The sequence below is a fragment of the Nicotiana tabacum genome, chromosome 22 (assembly GCF_000715075.1).
Source record: "Nicotiana tabacum cultivar K326 chromosome 22, ASM71507v2, whole genome shotgun sequence".
Lineage (NCBI taxonomy): Eukaryota > Viridiplantae > Streptophyta > Magnoliopsida > Solanales > Solanaceae > Nicotiana > Nicotiana tabacum.
Genome location: NC_134101.1, coordinates 160,973,577 through 160,997,712, shown reverse-complemented (window position 1 = coordinate 160,997,712; position 24,136 = coordinate 160,973,577). Strand labels below are relative to the sequence as shown.

The window sequence follows — 24,136 nt, the reverse complement described above, 5'->3', positions numbered from 1 at the left end:
TTGGAGGCGCCCGAGAATACTTGTTTCAACTCCATCATTACCCTATCTTTCCTTGAGAAATGGTTCATGATGGCTTTCTGCTGCTTACTCAAGATTTTCACTGTTTCCCCGACTTGTTCATCCTCTGTGTCATCGGGAGTCGTCTTCCGCACATACCTGGGATATTGCCCTTCACGAACTGGGGTTGCTATATCCCTTTCGTTACGGGTGTCGCTGATAGAATCTTCATGTTGAGGCAAATTTTCGTGTCCCTCAGCATTGTGCATGATGTTGACATCATTAGCTACCATTTTTGATTTCTTGCTAAGGAAAAAATCAAACAAATTAGTAATAAACGTAAATATCAAAGCAGTTAAGAGACTGTCTAAGCCCCGCAGTGGGCACCAAACTGTTTACCCGTAAAACAATACAGCTAAATTTGTTACGTGATTTATAGACAAGCTAACTGATTTGATCCAAAAATGATAATGAAATAAGATTAAAAGTAAAACTTAGCAATTAAAATTGAAGAAGATGACAAGACTGGCTCCAAGAAGAACGTCTCCGAGGACAGAAATGAGAACAATGTAAAAGCGCAAATAAAATTGTTTAATTGAGAACGAAAATGGAATACAACATATGTTTTGCCAAGAATTTCATCTTACAGTGGTTGTTGAGCCCGCTATTTATAGTTATTCCTAGGAAAATAAGATCCTAGGGTCAAGCCCCACTTAAATGATAATAAAGGAGTCATTGATAAATGTGTAACAGCATGCCATGAATACAAATATTCTCTGCAACGACTGCTCATTTAATGTTAGAGAATATTCTTCATTCAATGCTATCCGATGGTAAATATTCGGCTTGCTATGTTGACCATGCTCCCTTCAGGATTTATCCGATGTCAATTGCAGTCGTTGTTCCCGGTACTGGTTGTTACTTGATTCGACTTTTACCTGTCTTCGGTTCCACGTGTCATGCTATTATTCGAGCATTAACTGTAAACCAATTTTACCCTATACAGTTGTCTTGAACTAGTATTCCATTGCTCATTTCCAACTTCATTTACGAGTATCAGATCTTGAAATACTTAATCCTTTCTATTTCCCACAAAAATTTTCCCTGAATAATTTATTAACCATTACCACATCAGTTGAGACGTTAAGATCAAAGATGTTTGCCATAGTCACTGTCTTGATTAGGGGTGTGCATTCGAATCAGTTTATCGATAAATCGAATCGATTATTTGTTATCGGTTTATCAATATCGGTTTATCAATTTATCGATTTCAATTTTGATTTTGAAATTTTCCTTATCGATTTCGATTTTGTCCTCTTCGGTTATCGGTTTATCGATAAACCGATAAGATATACTAAAAAGACAAATATACCCTTTCTTTTACCCTAAGTCCCTAACCCTATTATTTCCTCTACCCATTACTTTGGTTCCAATAAGAAAAAGAAAAAGAAAAGCAAATTAAATGGAGACGGCGTGGACAAGATGAATGGTATCAGCGAAACGACAAATATGAGTGACAACCCAATCAAAAGCGTGCTTGCTGTTAAAACCGTGATCAATAGCGATGACTATGTCCCATCCCCAACGCCTCTCTCCTGTTTCTCTCTCCAATTCAGGCGGCGGCACCACTGGTATGAGCGACGGAAGCTTCACTTCTCTCCAGTTTTACTCTTCTTCCTCCATTAGTGTTTCCATTAATTATTGATTTCTTCTAATTATTGATAGTGTACAGGGTATTTGGAATTTGAAATAGTTGTTCTAATTGGGAGAGAGAGTTTTCGAAAGGTATAAATAGAAGAAGGGTGGAGAATGAAATTTGAGTTTGTTATAGGCGTGTTTATAGCGATATACTTTCCGTGGAATCCCACAATTTTTTTTATTGGTGTAATCGATAACTGAATCGATAAGTCCCAAAAATCGATAAATCGAAATCAAAAAAGGCTGAATTAAGGAATGCCTTTTTAATGTAAATATATTATTAGTGAAGGAGATTGAATTAAGGAGTACAATTAATTGGTTCGTCTGATTTAATTCGGTTCGGTCTAGTTCGATTTAAAAGGTTGTTGGTGCATAAATAAATAAGTGTTCACCAAGCCAAATAAGTTTTGTCCAATTCGATTAATTCTCTCGATTTAAATTCTATTGAATAATATGGCTAGAAAACATAAAATCAAAACGAAATTTTAAATTAGCAAATATACCCGTTCAACATACATATAGCTAGATTAATATTATGTCTACCAATGTCATCATCCTAAAAAAAAAATGGAAATCCATAAAAGAATTAACATTACAACAACAATAACTAAACCCCAATCTCAAACAAGTTAGGATCAGCGATATAAATCTTAGCTAAACTCATATCATCATCATTATCAAAATAAAATAATTTGTTAGGTAATTTCAGTGTAAATCCTACGCATACCCAAATTAAGTGTACATATATGTAAGTTCGTTGAGGCCACATCTAGAAAGGGCATGCCTGGTCAAAGATCCTATAACAATGGAGTAGTTGATCCATCAGAAGAATTGAAACCTGTTGCTAATGATCCAACTTGGGATGACGCAAGGGCCAAAAAGTTGTCAATATTTTAAAGTTAAATTAAGTATGCTAATTCTTCCTGTGCCTCTGATTCCAAAGTGACAATGACACCATCCTACTCTCCACAACAATCACCTTAAATAAACTCAATATTCAAATTTAGCTGTAGATTATACCATACTATAATATTTTACTCGTACTCGTTTAAATATTGTATTGGTGTCATTCAGATGAGAACAATGTAACATAAAATACTCAAATACCAAAAAATAACAACACATCGCCATCATCCATTTTGGCAATTCATATTTCCCTAATCATACATCATTTTATGTTTTCACTCTAATAGAGTTTGCAACGCCATATACACCATTCTTCTCATCAGTTTGAAAGAAACAAAGCATGGACAGACTTATTAAGCCTGATATTGAGGAGTTCAAACTCTGCTTCATCCGAGGGCAGAAGTCTTCAGCAACTTTTAAGTTAACCAGTCTCATGCACACCATGTCTGTAGCTGTTTGTCTCTCTACCACAAAACCTTCTGTTTTCTCCTTCTCACATCCCTTTTCTATTATTCCTCCCCTCTCCACTGCTTCCTTCACTCTTTTCTTGACTAATTCTTGTGATCAGCCTCCTCTTTCTACGCCTTTGGACACCGTTACAGTTAAGTCATCTATGCTTCCTACCGGTAAAGCAACTCAAGATGATCTTCGCCGTCTCTTCTCCAGAACTGGACGACATATATTCAAAGATGCCAAGATTCCCATCTCCCTTGTTGGTCCACAAGTTGTGGAGTTTCTTCTTTCACCTACTTCTTCTGTTTCATCCAACACTTTATTGGACGTCAGTTTACTTCTCCCAAAAGCACTGTCTTTGTGTGATGGCTGTCAGCTTGATTCCTTGCTTAAATCTGCTACCAAGAATGGAAATTCCCACTGTATTTCAGCTCTGATTGAGGCTGGAGCTGATGTAAATAGAAGGGACTCAGATGGGGATTCTGTTATGTCACTGGCAGTGAAATCTGGAAATCTTGATTCTGTTCAGGTTCTGATTGAGTCTGGTTATACTGTTGGTAATTCTGTTGATAGGTTTCTGCATGATGCAGCTGCTATGGACCGCGTGGACTTGATGGAGATTCTTTGTTTGGGTTATGCTGATATAGATTTGAACTCAGTTGATTCTCAAGGTAGAACTGCTATTCACATAGCAGCAATTTATGGGCATGTTGAAGTGCTTCAGTTTCTTATTTCAGTGGGGAGTGATCCTGATATGTTAGACTCTCAAGGGTGGACTCCTTTGCATTTTGCTGCTAACCAAGGCCATGTTGAAGCAGTTGACTTCTTACTAAAGCATTCCAATTTTGCAAAATTTGCTGTAACAAAACAAGGGAAGACTGCCTCTGAGCTTGCTACTGATAATGGCCACTCCGAGTTGTATGATATTTTACAATTGGGAGACGCTTTGCATAGGGCTGCAAGAAAAGGGGATGTTGTAAATATCAAGAAACATATGGCTGAAGGAGCAAATGTGAATGGAAGAGATCAGAATGGTTGGACTCCTTTGCACAGAGCAGCTTTTAAGGGTGAAATTGAAGGGGTAAAGGTATTGGTAAAGCATGGAGCTAAGCTTGATGTTGTTGATGATTGTGGATACACGCCGCTTCATCTTGCTATTGAGGCTGGACAAAAGGATGTGGCTGTGTATTTAGTTGCTCAGGCTAATTTGAAGAGCTTTAAAGATAAAGGACTGGTTTCTTGTGATTTGGACTATGTCAAGAACCACCCTTCACATGTACATACTACAACTTTGTGAAAGATCTTAATTCAAATTGTGACTAATCAGAAGCTTTGTAAACTCCTTTTGTGTTTTCTCTGCAGCTTCTAATCTGAATTGCCTTGAAGCAACTATGTTCTGTTGTTGTAAAATACAATTTTTTGGGACTTTGGCTCTCATAGATCTTGAATTCGTCTCTTGTAAATATATGAGAATTAGAATGTTATCATAGTTTGATTTTCAGTGGCATAGCTTGATTATGTTTCTGATAATTAGAAGCTGAGATGATACTCAACCTGGATATCGACTTATTTCAACTTTTAGCCATTTCAATATCTGAGACTGCCTGTAAACTATTGGAGAATAGCAACTAAGACCATACTATTGGATCCATGAAAAATGAATCCAAAACTTGTAAATCATCCCTGGAATGTCAAACTAACCAGGTGTTCAGTTTAATAGTGTCATCCACAACTAGTTTAAGCAAAGGCTAGGCCACCTAAAAATGTTTAATAACTTCCGTTCAAGGCCATCTTTTTGTCACCTCGTTTCTTAATTTATTAGGCCATTTTGGTTTTGTTTGGATGACTCCTATCTTTCTCTGCCTAAAGGTCAGTATCTCTTCTCTACTTGTGAAGATAGTTTGGGAAAAAATCTCAGAGAATAGCTAAGTAGAAGTCAGAGACTATTTTTAGGAACATACACTACCAATGTGCTGGTAAACTTCACTTAGTAAATGCCCTATTTTTGTTATATATAGAAGTCACTAAATGATCAATTTTTTCTCTCAGAGAACATGTTTAGGATTCCATGAAATCAGTCAAAATGCAGAATTCGTTAAAATACTATTGGATTAGCCAAAACATATACAACAGCCTTTACAAAATATGAATTAAGATCTTTCATGCTTTGCTTGATACAAAGTTGCAAGTACATATTTGGTTATATGTGGACATAGTCCAAGTCACAAGAAACCAGTCCTTTAGCTTTAAAGCTCTTCAAATTAGCCTTAGCACCTTGAGCAACTAAATACATAGCCACATCCTTTTGTCCAGCCTCAACAGCAAGATGAAGCGGCGTGTATCCACATTTATCAACAACATCAAGCTTGGCTCCATGCTTTACCAATACCTTTACCCCTTCTATTCTACCCTTAAAAGCTGCTCTGTGCAAAGGTGTCCAACCATTCTGATCTTTTCCATTCACATTCGCCCCTTCAGCGATACATTTCTTTATATCAACAACATCCCCTTCTCTTGCAGCCCTATGCAAGGTGTCTCCCAATTGTAAAATATCATACAATTCGGCGTTGCCATTATCCATAGCAAGCTCAGGCAGTTTTCACTTCTTTTGTTACAGCATGTTTTGCAAAACTGGAATGATTTAGTAAGAAATCAACTGCTTCAACATGGCCTTTGTGAGCAGCAAAATGCAGAGGAGTCCACCCTTGAGAGTCTAACATATCAGGATCACTCCCTACTGAAACAAGAAACTGAAGCACTTCAACATGCCCGTGAATTGCTGCTATATGAAGGGCAGTTCTACCTTGAGAATCAATTGAATTCAAATCTATGTCAGCATAACCCAAACAGAGAATCTCCATCAATTCCAAGCAGTCCGTGGCTGCTGAATCATGCAGAAATCTATCAAGAGAATCGTCAATAGTATAACCAGACTCAATCAAAACCTGAACAGAATCAAGATTTCCAGATTTCACAGCTAGTGACATAACAGAATCCCAATCTGAGTCCCTTCTATTTACATCAGCGCCAGCCTCAATCAGAGCCGAAATACAGTGGGAATTTCCATTCTTGGCAGCAGATTTAAGCAAGGAATCAAGCTGACAGCCACCACACAAAGACAAGGCTTTTGGGAGAAGTAAAGTGACATCCAGTAAAACCTTGGATGAAACAGAAGAATTAGGTGAAAGAAGAAACTCCACAACTTGTGGACCAACAAGGGAAATGGGAATCTTGGCATCTTTGAATATATGTGGTCCAGTTCTTGCGAAGAGGCGGCGAAGATCATCTTGACTGGCTTTACCAGTAGGAAGCATAGACGACTTAATCGTAACGGTGTCCAAAGGCGTAGAAAGAGGAGGCTGATCACAAGAATTAGTCAAGGAAAAAGTGAAGGAAGCAGTGGAGAGGGGAGGAATAATAGAAAAGGGATGTGAGAAGGAGAAAACAGAAGGTTTTGTGGTAGAGAGACATATGGCTACAGACATGGTGTGCATGAGATTAGTTAACTTGAAGTTGCTGAAGATTTTTGCCCTCTGATAAAGCAGATTTGGAGTTGCTCCAAATCAGGCTTAACAAGTCTGTCCATTGCTGATTTTCTTTTAATTTTGACAAACTGAGAAGAATGGTGTGTGTGTATTGGTTTGAAAGCTCTAATTAAATGGTGAATGATTAGGGAAATATGAATTGCCAAAATGGCTGATGGCAATGTAATGTTATTTTGTAGTATATGTTACATTGTTTGCATCTGAATGATACAAATACATTTTTAAACAAGTAGGAGTACTAAATTACTATAGTGTGGTATAATCTACAATTAGATTCGGATATTTAGTTTCTTTTAGGTGGTTATGGTGAAGTGGAGGATGGTGTCACTGTCACTTTATAAATAGAGACATAGGAAGAATGAGTTTAATATCTAGCTTTAAAATATTGACAACTTTTTGGCCCTGCGTCATCTGCAGATTATTTGCATTATTTCCTTAACTTTTTGATTGTTGTAACAACTCCATTTATTTGATGGTTCCTTGACCAGGACCACCCTTGAACTTTCTTTCTCTCCAGATGTGGCGTCGAAGAATACACGTACATTTAGAGTGAGCAAGAAAAGGTGAAATTTTGAATTGAATGGGTCGTTAAACTTCAAATGTGGTTTCAGACTAAAACACTCGATTCACATTCTTAGTCAAAGACAAGACAATATAGTCAATTTTGGATACGATTTGCTTTCAAAATGAAAAAGGCAGCTCGGGAAGGGGAAGTCGTATAATTATAAGGTCTCATATGAAGTATATCAACTTTTTTATTCCTCCCATTTGCTAGCTTTTTTTAAACAAACGTCTATTTGTATGTTAGATTATGAGTTTAATTAATTCCTATAACGGCCAAATTGCTGAACTCTTCTCGTGAATTTTGCAGCTAGTCTCGACATGACCGACATGGTCTGGTACACCCCAATTTCCTTCCTTTCTCGGTATTTTGGCCAAGAAAATCAAGTTAGTCGTATTCACTTATTTGACGAATTCCACAGCATTGTTTGATGCTTTGATTCAGTCTCCTTCTCCGTATTTTCCTTTTTCAGCTTAATTCAATTTTAAGACACTTCACTTGAATGAAGTAATCCTAAAAAAATATTCACGACAAAAGGCAAACATGCATTTAAATTTCCACCTTGTCTTCTAGTCTCAACTCCACAGTCGCGATCAAGTTACTAAAAACCATACAAATATGAGAAATTAAACCTACTACCAATTAAGGCTAAAACCCAAAAGCTATCTGAATTACAAGGTCATTTTCTTTTGGTTTCTCGTCGGCAGTTCGATACATGTATTGAAATCCTGACTAATTTTGATTCGCGCAGCATAAGATCCATTAAAGGGAAAAGATTTGCCTATTAGGATTTTTCTCATGCTCAGAGCTCGAACCTAAGACTTCTCATTAAGGGTGAATTGGTCACATCTATTCCACCATAATCTTTAGTGATACTGATAGAAACTAAGGGTCTAGCTACCAAACAGTATAGAGAACCAGGTTCTGTATCAGTTCCCACGGTAAACAAGCAGTAAGTAAAGAACATGCGATATTTACGTGGAAAACTCCTTGCTCAAAGATTAAAAATCACGACCTACCTCAATAGGATTTCAACTCCACTAAACTGACCAAATTGCAATCTAGGAATAAAACTCTTAATCCCCTATCCTTTACAATAACTCTATTGTAAGCCCTTTGCAATAACTCTTGCATAAAGCAACACTCTTGACTAACTCTAGTCAAACAACTAAAACAATAATGGTTAAATGATGTCCTACAAATTACTTCTAGAAAGCCGTGTAGGTTTACAAGTAAAGAGCAAAAGAGAAAGACTCAACAAACATAAGGACTCAAGACATCTTTAGAGTTGGGATCTGGTCCTTGGTTTGTAGCAGCTTTGTTCTTGAGTGCACCTGGAGGAGACTGTGGCGGCTGGCACTTGAATGATAGGGTTTTTCATATTCTCAAGAGTTAGGTCAAACCTTTTATAATGTTGTTTATATATGAGAGAGCATGTATGAAGAGATAGAGACATTTCAGCTTTTGGCCTCTAGCAGCAGCGGTTGTACCGCTGCACTGCTGCCAATCGGTACAGTGAAACAATTTTTACAGTTGTAGAGTTGACTGTATGACAGTTGAGGAACTAATCTTATCTGTTCCCTTATCTGGTTTCTCGAGAGTTCGGCCAGACAACTTAGCATGTCCACTAGGCGCAAAAGAACTGATTGTATCAGGTTCCTTTCTGACAACTTTCTGGTTTGTCAATGAAGTTTTACAAATTATCAAAACCATAAACGTATAACTTATCAGATACTTACAAGATCTATTACATTTGGATCAGGAGCAAATCTTTCTTGTCATTGAATAGTAAAAACAGGTAAAAGTAAATTATGAAATCTAATTGCAGAATAGTAACGGGACTAATTAGGCCAAGTAGGAGCTTTTACTGGCGTTATCACAAACTCAACTAAACTAGAATCAGTTTTACTTCATTATAAACACCTATAATAGTCATCGACCAAATGTAAAGCTGTTACATCATAAGGAGAATTGAGTTGTAACTTGTAATTTATATGTAAAGCTGTAACATCATATCTTATAGGTGTTACGTTTAATAGATCACAAACGGTTTAAGTTTTTTTAGTTTGCACTACGTTAGTGTTTTTATTATGACAATGTCCTTGTTCTTTTTGTATGGATGTCTACTTCAGATATTTGAAATCTAAAAAATTTACAGAGTTATTGGAGTTGTCTGAAATCCAAGAAGAGAGTGATATCTTACCGAAGACAATTCTTTTCACCCTAAGCCACCTTTTTCAGATTCTTATATTCACAAAATGAAAGTACAAGAGAAGGTGAATTGTAACCGATTTTAAAACTTAGTTGATTAAGAAAGAAATTAGTCGACTAAACTTCACGGTAGGATCAATTTCAGCAGAAACAAATTATGCAGAAAGAAAAGTAAAGGAGGCACATCAATTTTATCCCATTTTCTTGGGTTACAAGGATTCTCTTAGATCTTCAATGACTCTTTACAATAGTGATGATTTTAGTACGTTCACCACCAACGATATTCAGCGACAATGTTTATCTAGTGTTGACATAACTCTTATTTTGTTTTCTAACTCTTCCTGTTTTTTGCGACACTTGTAGACTCAAGAATACAGTATTTGTACTAAGAACTGGAAAGGTGTAGAAACAAATGTTAAGGTGCGTAAGCTTCCTTGTTCTTCTACTTCTTCTTTAACTGTGCTCGATGAGTCTTATGATTTCTCTTTTCTGGGATCGCAAAAGATCATTGATTGGAAGTATTTCCTTGTGAGGCATATATTTCTAAGAGTAGGATCCAAGGGTAGCCTCATGAATATGGTTTGAGAGGTGTGTCCAGATTCATTCTCAATTTGAAGTTTTGGCTCCTCCAATTAACCTTGTTTAGAGCTTCTGCAGATTTCCCTTAGTTGGCTATCTTTCCTTGATTTGCTCTCTTTCCTTCCTTGCACAGTTGAGAATCTTTAGCTCGTCTGATTGATTGTCTTTCCTTCGTTGTTGCTTGTTTGATTGATTCTTTTTCCATTTGGTATGGAATTTGAATAACATAGCCGTTGGTTTCCTCTTATATGCTTGTATGATTTTCTTTTCTTTCTTGCATTCATCAGAGGTATTGCGAACCTGCACACAAAGTGGGATGGCATTAGTCAAGGCCCTTTTAATTATTTATCATTATTAAAATTCTAAACCTAACAATCTCCCCTTTTTTTATGATGACAATAATCCAAAAAGAGTTTGACTAATTTAGGGGATACTTCCCTTTCAGGATGTACTTCTGCTTCCCCTGCCTTTGTGCCCTTGTTTGTTTGCACGCCTCCCCTATCTTTGTACTCATTTTCTTCTCCCCTTTGACATCAATCAAAAAGAGCAAGAAGAGATACAGAGAATAATAGCTAATAATAATAATAGTTAAGCATGCAAAAATATATACATCTAATAGTTATACCACGTATACTCGACTATATGCCCATCCAAACACAGCTAAAAGAGAAGTTTTATTAAGTAGCACAAAAAAATTATTTGAACAGCCCAGAAACTTAATTCCTTCCAAGGAAATACTTCAAAGTGTTGATCACTTTGGTGTAGAAACTATCATAGGAGGCATCAATATCCTTGGTGACTTTGGTCAGCTTCTTAGTGACACCAGCATAGCCCTGTCCCTTGCCTCTTTGTGGCTTGAAGGGTGATCCTTAACCTGGCCACAGTTTCCTTTATCACTTTCCTGGTCTTGTTCACCTCTCCTACATAGCGGTTAGCAGCTCCTTGATACCTGCAATATTTTGTTGCATCAGTAGTAACTGATCTGAGGAAGAAGATTTGCTTGCTTCAAATTTAATTCCTACAATGCCCTGTTGAGGAGTAGATTTTGGTGCTTTCTTTCTTGAATAAAGTTCTCTCAACCAGAGTGTACCCCATCATAGCAAAGGCAGTCTTGTCATATGTGCTGGAGATGGTTTAAGGGGCATAGGGAGACAAATCTACTTTCATAACTTGCAAGATGTGAGAGATTAGCAAACCATAAGGCAAACTGTTAGCAGAAGATGAGACATCCCTGATGCTTTCAAACATTTACTGACTCATCCAAGCAAAACTAATTAATAGCCTTACCATTCACAAGACAGTACATGAAAAACACATCTTTGAGAGACATAGTGCTAAGAGAACCACTACATAAGTAATAAGGTAGTGGCAATAATGTGGGCTAGTACACGATGCTCAAATTTTATATCTTTGGGACCAATATCAGGGGGTTTTCAGACAACACACTTTTTGCTTCCTCAAACGACACTTCAAAACTATAAGGCCAAGAATGTTGCACAAAGAAACTATAACCAACAAACTTGGTTGCAAAGATATTTTCAAACTGATAATAGTCAAGAATAATGCGAGTTCCAAAAACTATGGATTCTAAGTCTTCTTTATCATTCATAAATAAATTTGCATAAATCATACGCACATGCTCTTCATAGACAGTGTCACCAACAGTTGCAAATAGAGAGACAAGTTTTTGAGTTTCAAACACAGAGATAACATCATAGTGAGAGTTTTTCATAGATTTCAAACTTATAGTGCGATCATAGTCAATCGACTTTGTTTGTAAGCGACAAACTTTGCTTTCTCTTTGGGACCATAGAAGTTCATCTTGTCTTCGGGCCCAAACTCTATGCTTTCTGTTTTCCCTCTCTTTTAAGATGACTATTTGGGGATGGACTCCATTGGATGTTTTCCGGCCCTCTTTTGAGCAATGAGAATTTCTTCCTGGGAATCACTGGATTCATCCTCGAACGGTTAATGATCGGTACTCTCTGACGACTCTACATCCACAGGATCATCAGTTTGATGGTTTTTCTTGAAGCGATGGCTTCTTCTAAATATGAAGGATTATGGAGAGGGTTTGGTTTTGGCCATGAGTGAGAAAGAGTAGAAAGTGACACTTTCTTTGAGATAGTGAGAGATATGAACGAGAGAAGAAGGGTTAAAAGGGGATAAATGGACGCCTCGATTCTGGAGAGACGTGTGAAAGGCAATTGAAAAGTTGTCTTATGCAAGCTCGCTGTCAGTTAGATAATAAATGCACATATATTATAATCAAATACTTAGAAATATTTTGGGTGAAAATCACGAAGAACACTTATGGAAAATTTTCTAAAATAAACAAATTTTATAGAAATTGAACGGGAATCAAGCAAATACCAATTTTGTCACAAAGAAAAAAAGTCTCTTTTCAAGCAGTGGTTTGTAAAAATATTTGCTAATTGATTTTCGGAAATAATAAATTCTAACACGATGTCACTTTTTGCAACATGATCACGGATAAAATGATGCTTAATCTCAATATGCTTAGCCCTAGAATGATGCATAGAACTTTTGGAAAGGCAAATAGCACTAGTATTGCCACACATAATTAGAATGCAATTAAGACGTAAATCGTAATCTAATAGTTGATGCAAAATCCATAGAACTTATGTGCAGTAGTTGCCTACAGCCAGATATTCTACTTCAATAGTAGATAAGTGATAGGTAGGAATTTTGACCGCTTATTTGCTCTTTTTTACTTGCATTTTAGCTCAAAAATGCTCAAAGGTATTCCCGAAAACTAACAAAATGTGCTTACTTGCAGGAATATTGGGAAACGAGCCAAAAAAGCCAAAAATTAACTCATAAAGGAGTCTAAAGTGAACAAGAACTAAAACATGGCAAATGAGATAGCAGTGTGGACCGCACAATTTAGTGCGGCCACAGAAGGATATTCAGAGAGTATATTTTGGCCAGCTCAGGGAGTGCGGACCGCACTGGAATTGTGCGGCCACAGGAGATCAAGTGAGGCCGCATCCACTTTTATGCGGACCGCAGGACTGAAGGTTCAGAGAGCTCAAAAGTGAAGGAGTGTGGAGCGCATCACTTTTGTGCGACCACATAATCCTTAGTGCCACCGCACCTACTTTTATGCGGACCGCAGGAGCCTGAAGAGTTCAAAGGGCAATTTCCCAAGGCTGCAGACCGCACTGGAATTGTGCGGCCGCAGAAGCCCATTTTGCGGTCCGCATCAGAATTATGCGGTCGCATAACCTCCGTAGGGGCATTTTTATCATATATTTTCAGCTTAGTATAAATATAACTTTTTGTTATTTTTAGGTTAAGTTTAGTTTTGTAGAGGTGCACCTGAGCGTTTTTCTTTACTTCTTTGAGTAAATTTGTATTAGATTGACTTCCTAACATTAGTTTTTCTTTTTTTAATCTATGATTATGCATTCTACCTTAATTTTTTCTTGTATTTCTTCATTTTCTATGAGTAGCTAAATCTTTAGCTAGGGTTGTGGCCCAACCCTAGTGTGGGTACTTAATAGGTATATAATTTTAGGGCTTGTTTGTGATTGGGCTAGTGATATCAAGCCTTGTTTATGCTTAAATTATAGAATTAATGGTTGCAAACATTGATTCATGCCTTTTTGACCTAGTCTTTGCTTGAGAAAGAGAGACTAGGTTTAGGAAAACTTGGGTAGCAAGGAATTGAGGTGAATTCAAGAAATTGATAGCCCCAATTAAAGGGTCAAATCTAGAGATAGTAAGACCCGACTTGAGCATATATCACTTGATTTGTGCAAATACCTATTTGGGCTTGAGAAGGTCAAATAGGGCAAAATTACTCAAACTACCGAGAGGTATAGAGTGAGCAATTGCATGTGTTTGCTATATAATGAACCCGATAAATCAAACTTGCCCTATAGTTTACAACATGTTCGGTAGCACCTAGGTGGAAGTCACGACTCTAGATTCCTTTATCAATTGAAAAACAACTCAAAACCAAAAATATTGTCCTTTAGTTTTATCTCTGCATTCAATAGAGTAAAGTAGAAGTAGTACACCAATCAACATTGTGGAAGTACAATTTAAGCCAAAACTTGCAATAAACTTAGATATACACCTAATCCCATATTATATCTCCCTGTGGATCCGATCCCGACCTTTATTGGGTTTTTATTGCATCGACCGCCTCGTTACTTAATTGTGGTGTGGATTTGGCCGAGATCAATTTTTTGCGCCGTTGTTGGGGAGTTAAACGGATTTAGTTATATATCTAGGTTTTGTGTGTTTTGTCTTTCTTTCCTTTCGAGTTACTAATTTGAGTTTGAATCGAATCTAGGTACAAAAATGGCTCTCAACAACGAGCCCATCGAAAATGTGCACTTAGGGAAGGACGTGGATGATGATGCCATGGATAAGGTTCCTATTGAACCTCAAGCTAATAGACGAGGTCGCCCGCCTCACGAAAATGTGCCCATCCCTCCCACACCTCCACCAAGAGCGGCAGCCCACCGACAATTGCCAAATGAGGGTTATGCAAGTGCTATAGTCCTGCCCCGTATTGGGTCGAGCAACTTCCAAATCACCAATGTGATGTTTACACTACTTGAATAACGGGGTTTCTTTACTGGGGATCCGAATCAAAATGCCTACGAGCATCTCAAGGGGTTCGACGATACTTGTTGGGGGAGCAAGCAAACAAATGTTTCTAAGGACGTGCTAAGGTTGAGGCTATTTCTCTTCTCTCTACGGGGAAAAGCATTGGATTGGTTAGAGAGGTTCTCAACCATTCCATCACCACTTGGGATGAGTTGGCAGAAAAGTTTATTTCCAAATTCTTCTCTCTGGGACATATGGAAATGCTTCAGGATGAGATTTTTGCCTTCAAGCAAGAACCCAATGAGCCATGGCACGAGATTTGGGAAAGATAACGTACCATGGTTAAAGAGTGTCTGAACAATGAAATGACCGAGGCCATGATCCAAGAGACCTTCTATATGGGGATCAACACAACTAATCAATGTGTGGTTAACCAACTCGTCGGGGGTAACTTCATGAACACGCCATATGCTGAAACTTATAAAATTCTTGATGAGATGGCGGATACCTCTTCGGCGTGGCAAAGTAGAGCCAATGTGCCACAAGGTGACCCTATTGTTATTCACCTACACAAGGAGCTACATGACCACGGGCAAGCTATAGCCGAGTTGACAACTACCATGAACCAATTGGCCAAGGCTCAGCTTCAACAAGTTCAAGGGCCGAAACAAATGGATGCAATGGAATGTGTGAATATGATGGTAAACAAAATATAGCAACAAGGTCGACAAATGCAAAACCGTCTGGAGCAATTTATGCAAGATGATAGTGGTTATGATCAAGGTGATTAATTCAATGATCAAGATGAAGAAGTCCAATATGTCAATAATTATCAAGGTCAAAGAAACAATGCTTAAGGGAAAAGTCAACAACAATGGAGATCACAAGGGAACCAAGGTAATTGGAACAAGGCAATTGGAGTGTTAGTAATTCTAATCAAAACAATTGGAACAATCAAGCAAATCAAGACAATTGGGGTAATCAAGGCAATTAGGGCAACAACAATCAAGGCAATTGGGGAGGAAATAATCAAGGAGGGTGGAACAACAACAACAACTAGGTTTTCAAAGGCCTCCGATGTTCCAACAACCAAGCAATCCACCTCCCTATCCTTATCAAGGCCCGAGCTCTTCTTCCAATGAGATGGGTAGAATTGAAAACATATTTAAACAGATGATGGAGAAGAATTCCGACTTTGATGCTCAAATAGCCTCTCACAACACTTATATTCGGAATTTGGAGGTTCAACTAGGCCAAACCTCAAAAGCTTTGAACATTTGTCCTAAGGGGGTACTACCTAGTATTACGGTGGTAAACCCGAAGGGTGGGAATAATACGGGACATGCTATGGCCATGACTACTAGAAGTGGAAAAGGTGGAGATGCAACTACCTCAAATCAAAGAAGGATTGTGGATGAAGATGTTGTGGTTCAAGAGGATGAAATTCCCAGCAATGTGGTACAAGCTAATGGAGAAGTGAGAATTGATATAGATGAAAGTGTGGAGGAGACACAAGAAGAGGTGAACCCATCTAGGGAACACGTGATTGACATGCCGGAACCGGTGGTGCCAAAGGCTAAGGCACCATTGCCAAGGCCTCCTCCTCCATACCCTCAAAGGCTTGCAAAGCAAAACAATGAGAACTAGTTCAAAAAGTTTATTGATAGGATGAAGAGTTTGTCCATTAATGTGTCGTTGGTTAATGCATTGGAACAAATGTCGGGATATGCAAAATTCATAAAGGATTTGGTAACCAAGAAAAGATCGATTAATTATGAAACCATCAAGATGGCTCACCAAGTGAGTGTTATTGTGCACTCAATGGCTCTAAAATTGGAATATCCAGGCGATTTCACCATTCCTTGCACTATTGGGAGCACCTATTTTGCCCAATCATTATGTGATCTCGGGGAAAGTATTAACTTGATGCCCTACTCAGCATTCAAAACTTTGGGAGTTGGGCAACCAAGACCCACATCCATGAGTAAAAAATGGCGGATCAGAAAATGAAGAGATATTTGGGTATCATTGATGATGTTTTGGTTAGAGTTGATAAGTTCATCCTCCCAATGACTTCGTTATCCTTGATTGTGAAGTGGACTATGAGGTGTCTATCATTTTGGGTAGACCTTTCCTTGCTACGGGGAAGGCTCTTGTTGATGTGGAAGCTGGTGAGCTCACTTTCCGGGTGGGTGACGAAAAGGTGGTTTTCCATATGTGCAAATCAATGAGGCAACCGAATAGTAATGAAGTTTGTTCATTTGTGGATTTGGTAACCGACGTGATAGTTGATGATGCTAGTTCAACAATGAATGTTGAGGATAAATTGGAAGCTATTTTACTCAACCTAGATGATGATGAGGAGAGTGATGGCTATGTGGAGTGATAAATGCATTGCAAGGCATGGGTTCGTACACTTATGAGCCCCAAAAACTATCTTTGGATCTTGAAAACCGTAAGACCCCTCCAATAAAGCTCTCAATCGAGGAGCCTCCTACCTTGGAGCTAAAGCCATTGTCCTTTCACCTCAGGTATGAATTCCTTGGCCCTTTCTCTACTTTACCAGTTATCCTTTCTTCGTGCTTATCTAACGTACAAGTAGAGTCCACTTTGGAGGTGCTTATCTAACGCATAAGCCTCGCCTTTTGCATGCACAAGATTATTTTGGAGGAGAGTGCCAAACCTTCCATTGAACATCAAAGAAGATTGAATGAAGAAATGCAAGAGGTGGTGAAGAAGGAGATAATCAAGTTGTTAGATGACAGGGTTGTGTACCCTATTTCGGATAGCTTGTGGACCTCTCCAGTGCAATATGTCCCAAAGAAAGGGGGCATGACTGTGGTGGCAAATGACAAGAATGAATTGATCCCAACAAGAACCGTTATCGAGCAGAGAGTGTGCATGGACTATAGGAAGCTCAACAAAGTTACATGGAAAGATCATTTCCCGCTTCCATTTTTGTCCAAATGCTTGATAAGTTGTCCGGGCGTGTTTTTTATTGCTTTCTGGATGGATACTCCGGTTATAACCAAATCCTTATTGCTCCTGAGGACCTAGATAAGACCACTTTCACTTGTCCCTATGGTACTTTCGCATTCTCGTGGATGCCTTTTGGGTTGTGTAATGCATCGATGACTTTTCAACGGTGTATGATAGCTATTTCACCGACATGGTGGAGGACATTCTTGAGGTATTTATGGATGACTTTTCTATGGTTGGGAACTCATTTGAAGAATTTTTGAACAATTTGGATAGTTTATGAGCTAGATATGTGGAGATTAATTTGGTGTTGAACTGGAAAAAGTGTCACTTCATGGTTGAGGAAGGCATTGTCCTCGTCTAAAAAATTTTAAAACATGGTATTGAGGTTGACCAAGCTAAAATTGAGGTGATCTCCAAACTCCCTCCCACCACATCCGTGAAGGGAGTGAGGAGCTTCTTGGGTCATGCGGGTTTTTATCGCTGATTCATCAAGGACTTTTCCAAGGTGGTAAACCCTATGTGTAAACTTTTGGAAAAGGATGCCAAGTTCTATTTCAATGAAGATTGTATGAAGGCATTCGAGTTGCTTAAGTTCAAGTTGACTACTACTCATATTTTTACCGCACGAGATTGGAGTTTGCCTTTTGAGCTCATGTGTGATACTAGTGATGTTGCGGTTGGAGCGGTGTTGGGGAAAAGAATCAACAAAATCTTCCATCTGGGTTACTATGCTAGCAAGACCATAAATAATGCCCAAGTCAATTACATAGTGACCTAAAAGAAGCTACTTGCTATTGTGTTCTCCATGAAGAAGTTCTGGCCGTATTTGATGGGTACTAAGATGATTGTGCACACCAACCAAGTGGCGCTTTGGTATTTGATAAGCAAGAAAGATTCTAAGGCAAGGTTGATGTCGTGGGTGCTTCTTTTGCAAGAGTTTCATCTGGAGATTCAAGACCGCAAGGGTAGTGAGAATCAAGTGGCGGACCACTTGTTCCATTTGGAGGAGAAGGGGAGGCCACATGATGGCCTAGAGATCAATGATTCATTTCCCGACGAGCAACTCCTATCCTATTCAATGACCGGGATGCCATGGTTCACTGATCTAGCTAACTATCTTGTGAGAGGCATAGCCGAATAAGTTCTCTTCAAACCAAAGAAAGAAGCTCAAACGGGATTGTTTGGACTACTATTGGGATAAACCGTATATTTTCCGAATATGTAGCGGTGGTGTGATCCGGCATTGTGCGCCGGAAAAAGAACAAATTGGAATTCTTGAGGCTTTCCACTCTTCACTGTATGGTAGTCACCATGGTGGAGCGAGAACGTCTACAAAAGTTTTAACTTGTGGATTCTATTGGCCTACCCTCTACAAACACATTAGTAATCTTGTAAAGTGTTGCGATGAATGCCAAAGATCCGGTGGAATTTCTAAGAAGAATGAGATGCACCTTACCACCATTTTAGAGATTGATATCTTTGATGTTTGGGGTATTGATTTCATGGGACCGTTCGTGAGCTCTTATGGGAACACTTATATTTTGGTAGCTGTGGATTATGTTTCAAAATAGGTTGAAGTAGTGGTTTTGCCCAACAATGAAGCTCAAAGTGTGGTGGCCTTCTTGAAAAAGAACATCTTCACAAGGTTTGGTATTCCGCGGGCCATTATTAGTAAAGGGGGTTCGCACTTTTGCAATCGGGCTTTTGATACCTTCCTCACCAAGTATGGTGTCACTCATAAATTCTCCACCCCCTACCACCCTCAAGCAAGCGGACAGGTTGAAGTCTCCAATCGGGAGATCAAGAGCATTTTGTCAAAGACTGAATGCTAACCGGACTAATTGGTCAAGAAAACTTGATGATACTCTTTGGGCTTATCGGACGACCTACAAGACACTGATTGGGATGTCTCCATATCGATTGGTGTTTGGGAAGGCATGTCATCTTCCTGTAGAGCTTGAGTATAAAGCCATGTGGGCATTAAAAAAGTTGAACCTTGAGTGGGATGTCGCTGCAAACCTAAGAGTGGCACATTTGAATGAGCTTGATGAATTCCGGTATCATGCCTACACAAGTTCGTCCCTTTACAAGGAGAAGATGAAGTACCTCCATGACAAGTACATCCATAACAAGGAGTTCAAAGAAGGTGATTTGGTGCTATTGTTCAATTCTCGGTTTAGAATGTTTCCAGGAAAGTTGAAATCAAAATGGAGTGGGCCCTTTGAAGTAAAGAATGTTACCCCCTTTGGTGCTCTAGATTTGAAAAATAAGAATGATGAGGTCTTTAGAGTCAATGGCAGCAGGTCAAACATTATCTTGGCAAGGTTGATGATGGCCACATTGTGGCAGTTCTTCATTTCTCATGAGTGGTAATTTGCGTCGTGCCGCGACGTTAAATCAGGCGCTTCTTGGGAGGCAACCCATGTCTTTTTTCTTTTTTTTTTTTATTTTCTTTCTTTTAGATAGGCTTGGTTTTATGCTAACTAGTTTTGAAGTGTATGCATGAATGGGTGTGCATTGCAGGGACTGTGTATGAAAAATTTGGCTAAGTGTCAAAATACATGGTCTCTGAAATTGGTCTGTCAAAAACGCTTAAGGAAATGCGGCCGCACACATTTTTGTGCGGTCCGCACTGATGCTGTGGCCGCACTCATTTTTGTGCATTGCAGCCAGTCTTATCAAAGGCTAGGTAGAGAATACGGTCCGCATTAAAATTATACAACAGCACTCATGTGAAAAAAATTGGGTCCCACGAGTAAAAAGTATAAATAGAACCTCTATCTCCTTTCTACACTTTTCGAACTCCTAGGCCCTAAAGACTAAACTTGCACAGTAAATATCCCCACTTGCAATCAAATTGTTCACTCAATTCATCACCTACATCTTCATTATTGGTATGTTCAATTCCTCATTAGAATTTTTATCTTTTATTTGCTTTTGTCCTTAGATTTAGGGCTAACTACATGCTCCAAAATGTCAATATTTTATTGTTTTTGCTTAGAATCATATGAGTATCTTGTTAAACATTAATTGGGGTCTGGGTAATTAGTTAATGAGGTTTGATTGCAAAGACCATGATCATTTGATACCAAAATTTCCATGAACCCTAAGCAACTGCCGGTGAATTTTGAATTATGCGGACGCACACATTTTTGTGTGGTCCACAGTAGAGGCTGTGCAGTCGCACTCATTTTTGTGCGGCCCGCAGTCCTCTAAGTTTGGTAGCAGGTGAGATTCACTTATGCGGCCGCACACATTTTTGTGCAGTTCGCGGTTTTTTGAGTTCTGAGAATTGTGAGCTTGGCTTATACGGTCGCACTCAAAATTGTGCGGCCCGCAATGGACTTGTGCGGTCGTACTCACTTTTATGTGATCCGCGGTGATAGAAGTTCAGAGACCCCAGTATTCTGAACCTAGGGCTCTGTGGCCGCACTTATTTTTGTGCGGTCCGCAATGGGTTGTCTGCGGCCGCACTCATTTTTATGCGGTCCGCACTGCCCTTCTGAGGCAATACTACTACAGTTTTCCATCATGCTTATGTATACACTTTGAGCTTCAATTGTGACAGATCTCTAATGCTTATGTGCTGTAGATGATGGTCGCTCATGGGGTAGAGGAGATACACCACAAGGGAGGGAAGAACCCTCCCGAGGCCGGGGTCGAGGCAAGAGCAATCTACCTCTAGCAATTCAAAAGGCTATTAGCAAGAAAGTAACCGCCAAAATCGGACACTTCTAAGACCAGTGAGTATGTCCCATCCAGGGAAGCTTATGAGGGTAACTCCATGCAAGCATAGCCGCAAGCACAGTCATAACTAAGACAACATTTCCCTGGGACACTTTATTTGGTTGATGAGTCCTATCAGCTTCTAGTTCATCCGAGGGTTCGGAAGAGGGTAGTCAAGATTCTGAACCCTCTTTCTCACATGCTCCCCCAGCTCCAATAAATATAGATGATGATGATGATGTCCCAGATGATGAGGAGAGGGGTATACACTGATGTGGCAGGGTTAGAGAGGTCAAGATGACCAGAGATTTGGGAGGACCGTTTTGTCAGTGCAAATGCCATTGCAAAGTTTCAAGAATTGTGGCCACAGAGGTCACTCACTCTTAAGTGACAGTTCTTAATGGAAGACCTGAGCAAACACAATCCCATTGTCCTCAGGAAATTCCAAGAGCGTAAAGGTTAGAGCTGGTTTACCAACAAACTTCTAGATACCAATGAATACCTCGTCAAGGATTTCTATGCAAATGTTGCTCACATTAAGCAGGGAACGAAGGTGACAAAAGTACGGAATCTAAAGATCCGCTTTGACTCCTATGCACTGAACAAGTATGTGGGTTTGAAGAAGTTGAGGCAGTGCGGAATTTGGAAAAGCTAGCCATGGGTGATGCAGCTCATCCGTGGTTGGCTGAGATTCTAGCAATTCTAGGGTCTACTCCTCTGTGGCTCACAGCTGGAGTTCCAATTCTTCGGGCCACCCCAAACTTTGAAGCAAAAGGGTGGAAAACGTTTGTGTGTAGCCGCATTGACCCATGCCTCAATGAAAACATGCTTCCAATCCCCCATGTAGTTCTGGTGGCCTCAATTATGGCTGGGTATTCGATAAATGTTTGTGTCATCATGTCCACCAACATCACTCAAGCTGTTCAGAAGGGTGAGAGATCCTATCAGTACCCAAACTTCCTCACCGAATACTTCAAGGATAGTCCAAACATTATGATACAGATGTGAAGGCCAAAAAGCCTTTCTCCAGGTACCACCTTCAGGGAGCTAACAACCCAAGTTTTAGGATAAAGCTACTAACTCCACTAGCCAGTCTGAGGAGGAAGCGATAGTGGTTACTGATTTAGCTATCGAGCCTTCAACAGCAGCAGGTACTTCTACAGGGACATGAGTTATGCCACCATCTTCATCCTCCGATCCACCAGCTTTTGCTAGATTATCAGTTCCATTGCCAGTGCTAGCTTCATCTACCTATCCTCAGACTGCGCTGCAAGTCTCCCAGACATTAGTGAGTTTCAACAACTGGATGCAGGCAGCTACTACAAAGCTGACTGCTATTTCCAATACTGTTGAAGCACAGTCCTCAGCCCCAGCAGCCCTAACATAGCCACAGGTACCCCTGTTAGTGGAGGAAGCATTGAAGAAGATTCTAGAAAACCAAATGACTATTACAGATACTCTGGAGACACATGGGAAGGTCATTGCAAACTTGACCAAGCAGGCCAAGAAAATAAAGAAGTCTCAAGCATCAAAGAAGTCCGTGGAGAAGTTTACAAAGGAGGTCGAGAAGATTGAATCTGCAGGAGACCTTCTAATGGACCTACTCATGGACTCTACTATCCCAGCAGCACAGACAGCTCCAGAGGCAGCATCCGTCCAGTCTGAGGAGCCGGTTGCCACTTCCCACACAGCTGAGGATATGATCCGAATGCTCAACAACCCAGTTGGCCCTCAGCCTGGTGATGATGAGATATAGCTTGAGGCTGAAGTTGCTGAGTATCCTATGAAGACAGAGACCACATAGGGAGTTCTCTTAACTCTCTACCCTTTCCCTGTTCTTATTTTTGCTAAGCATTGGGTAAAATGATTATTTTTCATTTGGGGGTGGTTTATTCTGATGATTTGTCATTTGGAATGTAATAACTCTGATACTATTTTCTTTTCATATTTATTTTCATTTGTTATGTATATATTTTCTCCATTTGATGTAAATATTATATTTGCATTTGACTTTAGTTTGTATATTCCTTTATCTCGCTTTCTGTAGTTTATTTCATAACTTTTTTAGTTTGCTTTTCCTTAATAGTATAGCTTCTTTTTAATTTGCTAGCTTTTTTTACGTTTTGAGTGGTCAATAAGCCTTTGGTTTTTTTAATGCCACGGTTCTTTCCAAAGGTGGATTATGTGTGAACCGGGTGGCTCTTCCTAATGATGGATGGTGTGACAACCTTCTTAAGGGATTGATTCAGTTTTCTTTTATGTTTTGATATATATAGTAGTAATGAATAAAAGGGGTCTCAAGCATGATTCACTTGGTACCAACACATTTACCTATGACCGTACGGTTAAAAATAAGTTGTTGGTAGAAAATAGCTTTAGTTGTGACTCGTTTGACTCTTGTGTTGACTTAAGCAGTCATTGAGTGGTTCAAATCGAGCCATTTGTGATTCTAAAACTTAGCTAAGGTTGTTGTGGGCTCTCGACTCTATTCTCTTTAGAAATCCATAAGCATGAGAGGTGAGATGTTTAGTTGCAAGTCCAAGTATCCGTGCTAATGGTCTAGAACTTTCCCCGAATATTTGTCTAGGAAACATTCTAAGTGTAGCTTGACTTGAGAAATGATCGTAGGCTCTCCTTGATCCGATTTGAAATTTAAAATCTTCCATGGCCCACCAATATGATATCCCTAGTCAACCCCTTTGAGCCGAAGCCATTTTTCTTTCAATAACCACGTTACAAGCCTTCATCCATTTTACAGTGACCCTCTCTTGGCACCCGATCTTTCCTTAGCATTTTTTAGAAACAACTGGCAAAAACATAAGTTTGGGGGAGAGAAGAGGAGTTTGAAAGTGATGAAAGGTACAAAGAAAACAAAGAAATGAAAAAAAAGGGA

General features: G+C 39.2%; 1 protein-coding gene and 1 pseudogene across 1 annotated transcript; one reads left to right on the top strand and one right to left on the bottom strand.

Annotated features, from left to right (window-relative positions):
* The first annotated feature begins 2,757 nt into the window (after nt 1-2,757).
* Nucleotides 2,758-4,517, top strand: LOC107776560 (protein VAPYRIN-LIKE-like). The gene has a single exon (XM_016596476.2). The coding sequence runs from the start codon at nt 2,942-2,944 to the stop codon at nt 4,349-4,351; it is 1,410 nt and encodes a 469-aa protein (XP_016451962.1). The 5' UTR covers nt 2,758-2,941; the 3' UTR covers nt 4,352-4,517.
* Nucleotides 4,518-5,138: 621 nt separating this feature from the next.
* On the bottom strand, nt 5,139-7,010 carry LOC107776556 (protein VAPYRIN-LIKE-like; annotated as a pseudogene).
* Nucleotides 7,011-24,136: the final 17,126 nt, after the last annotated feature.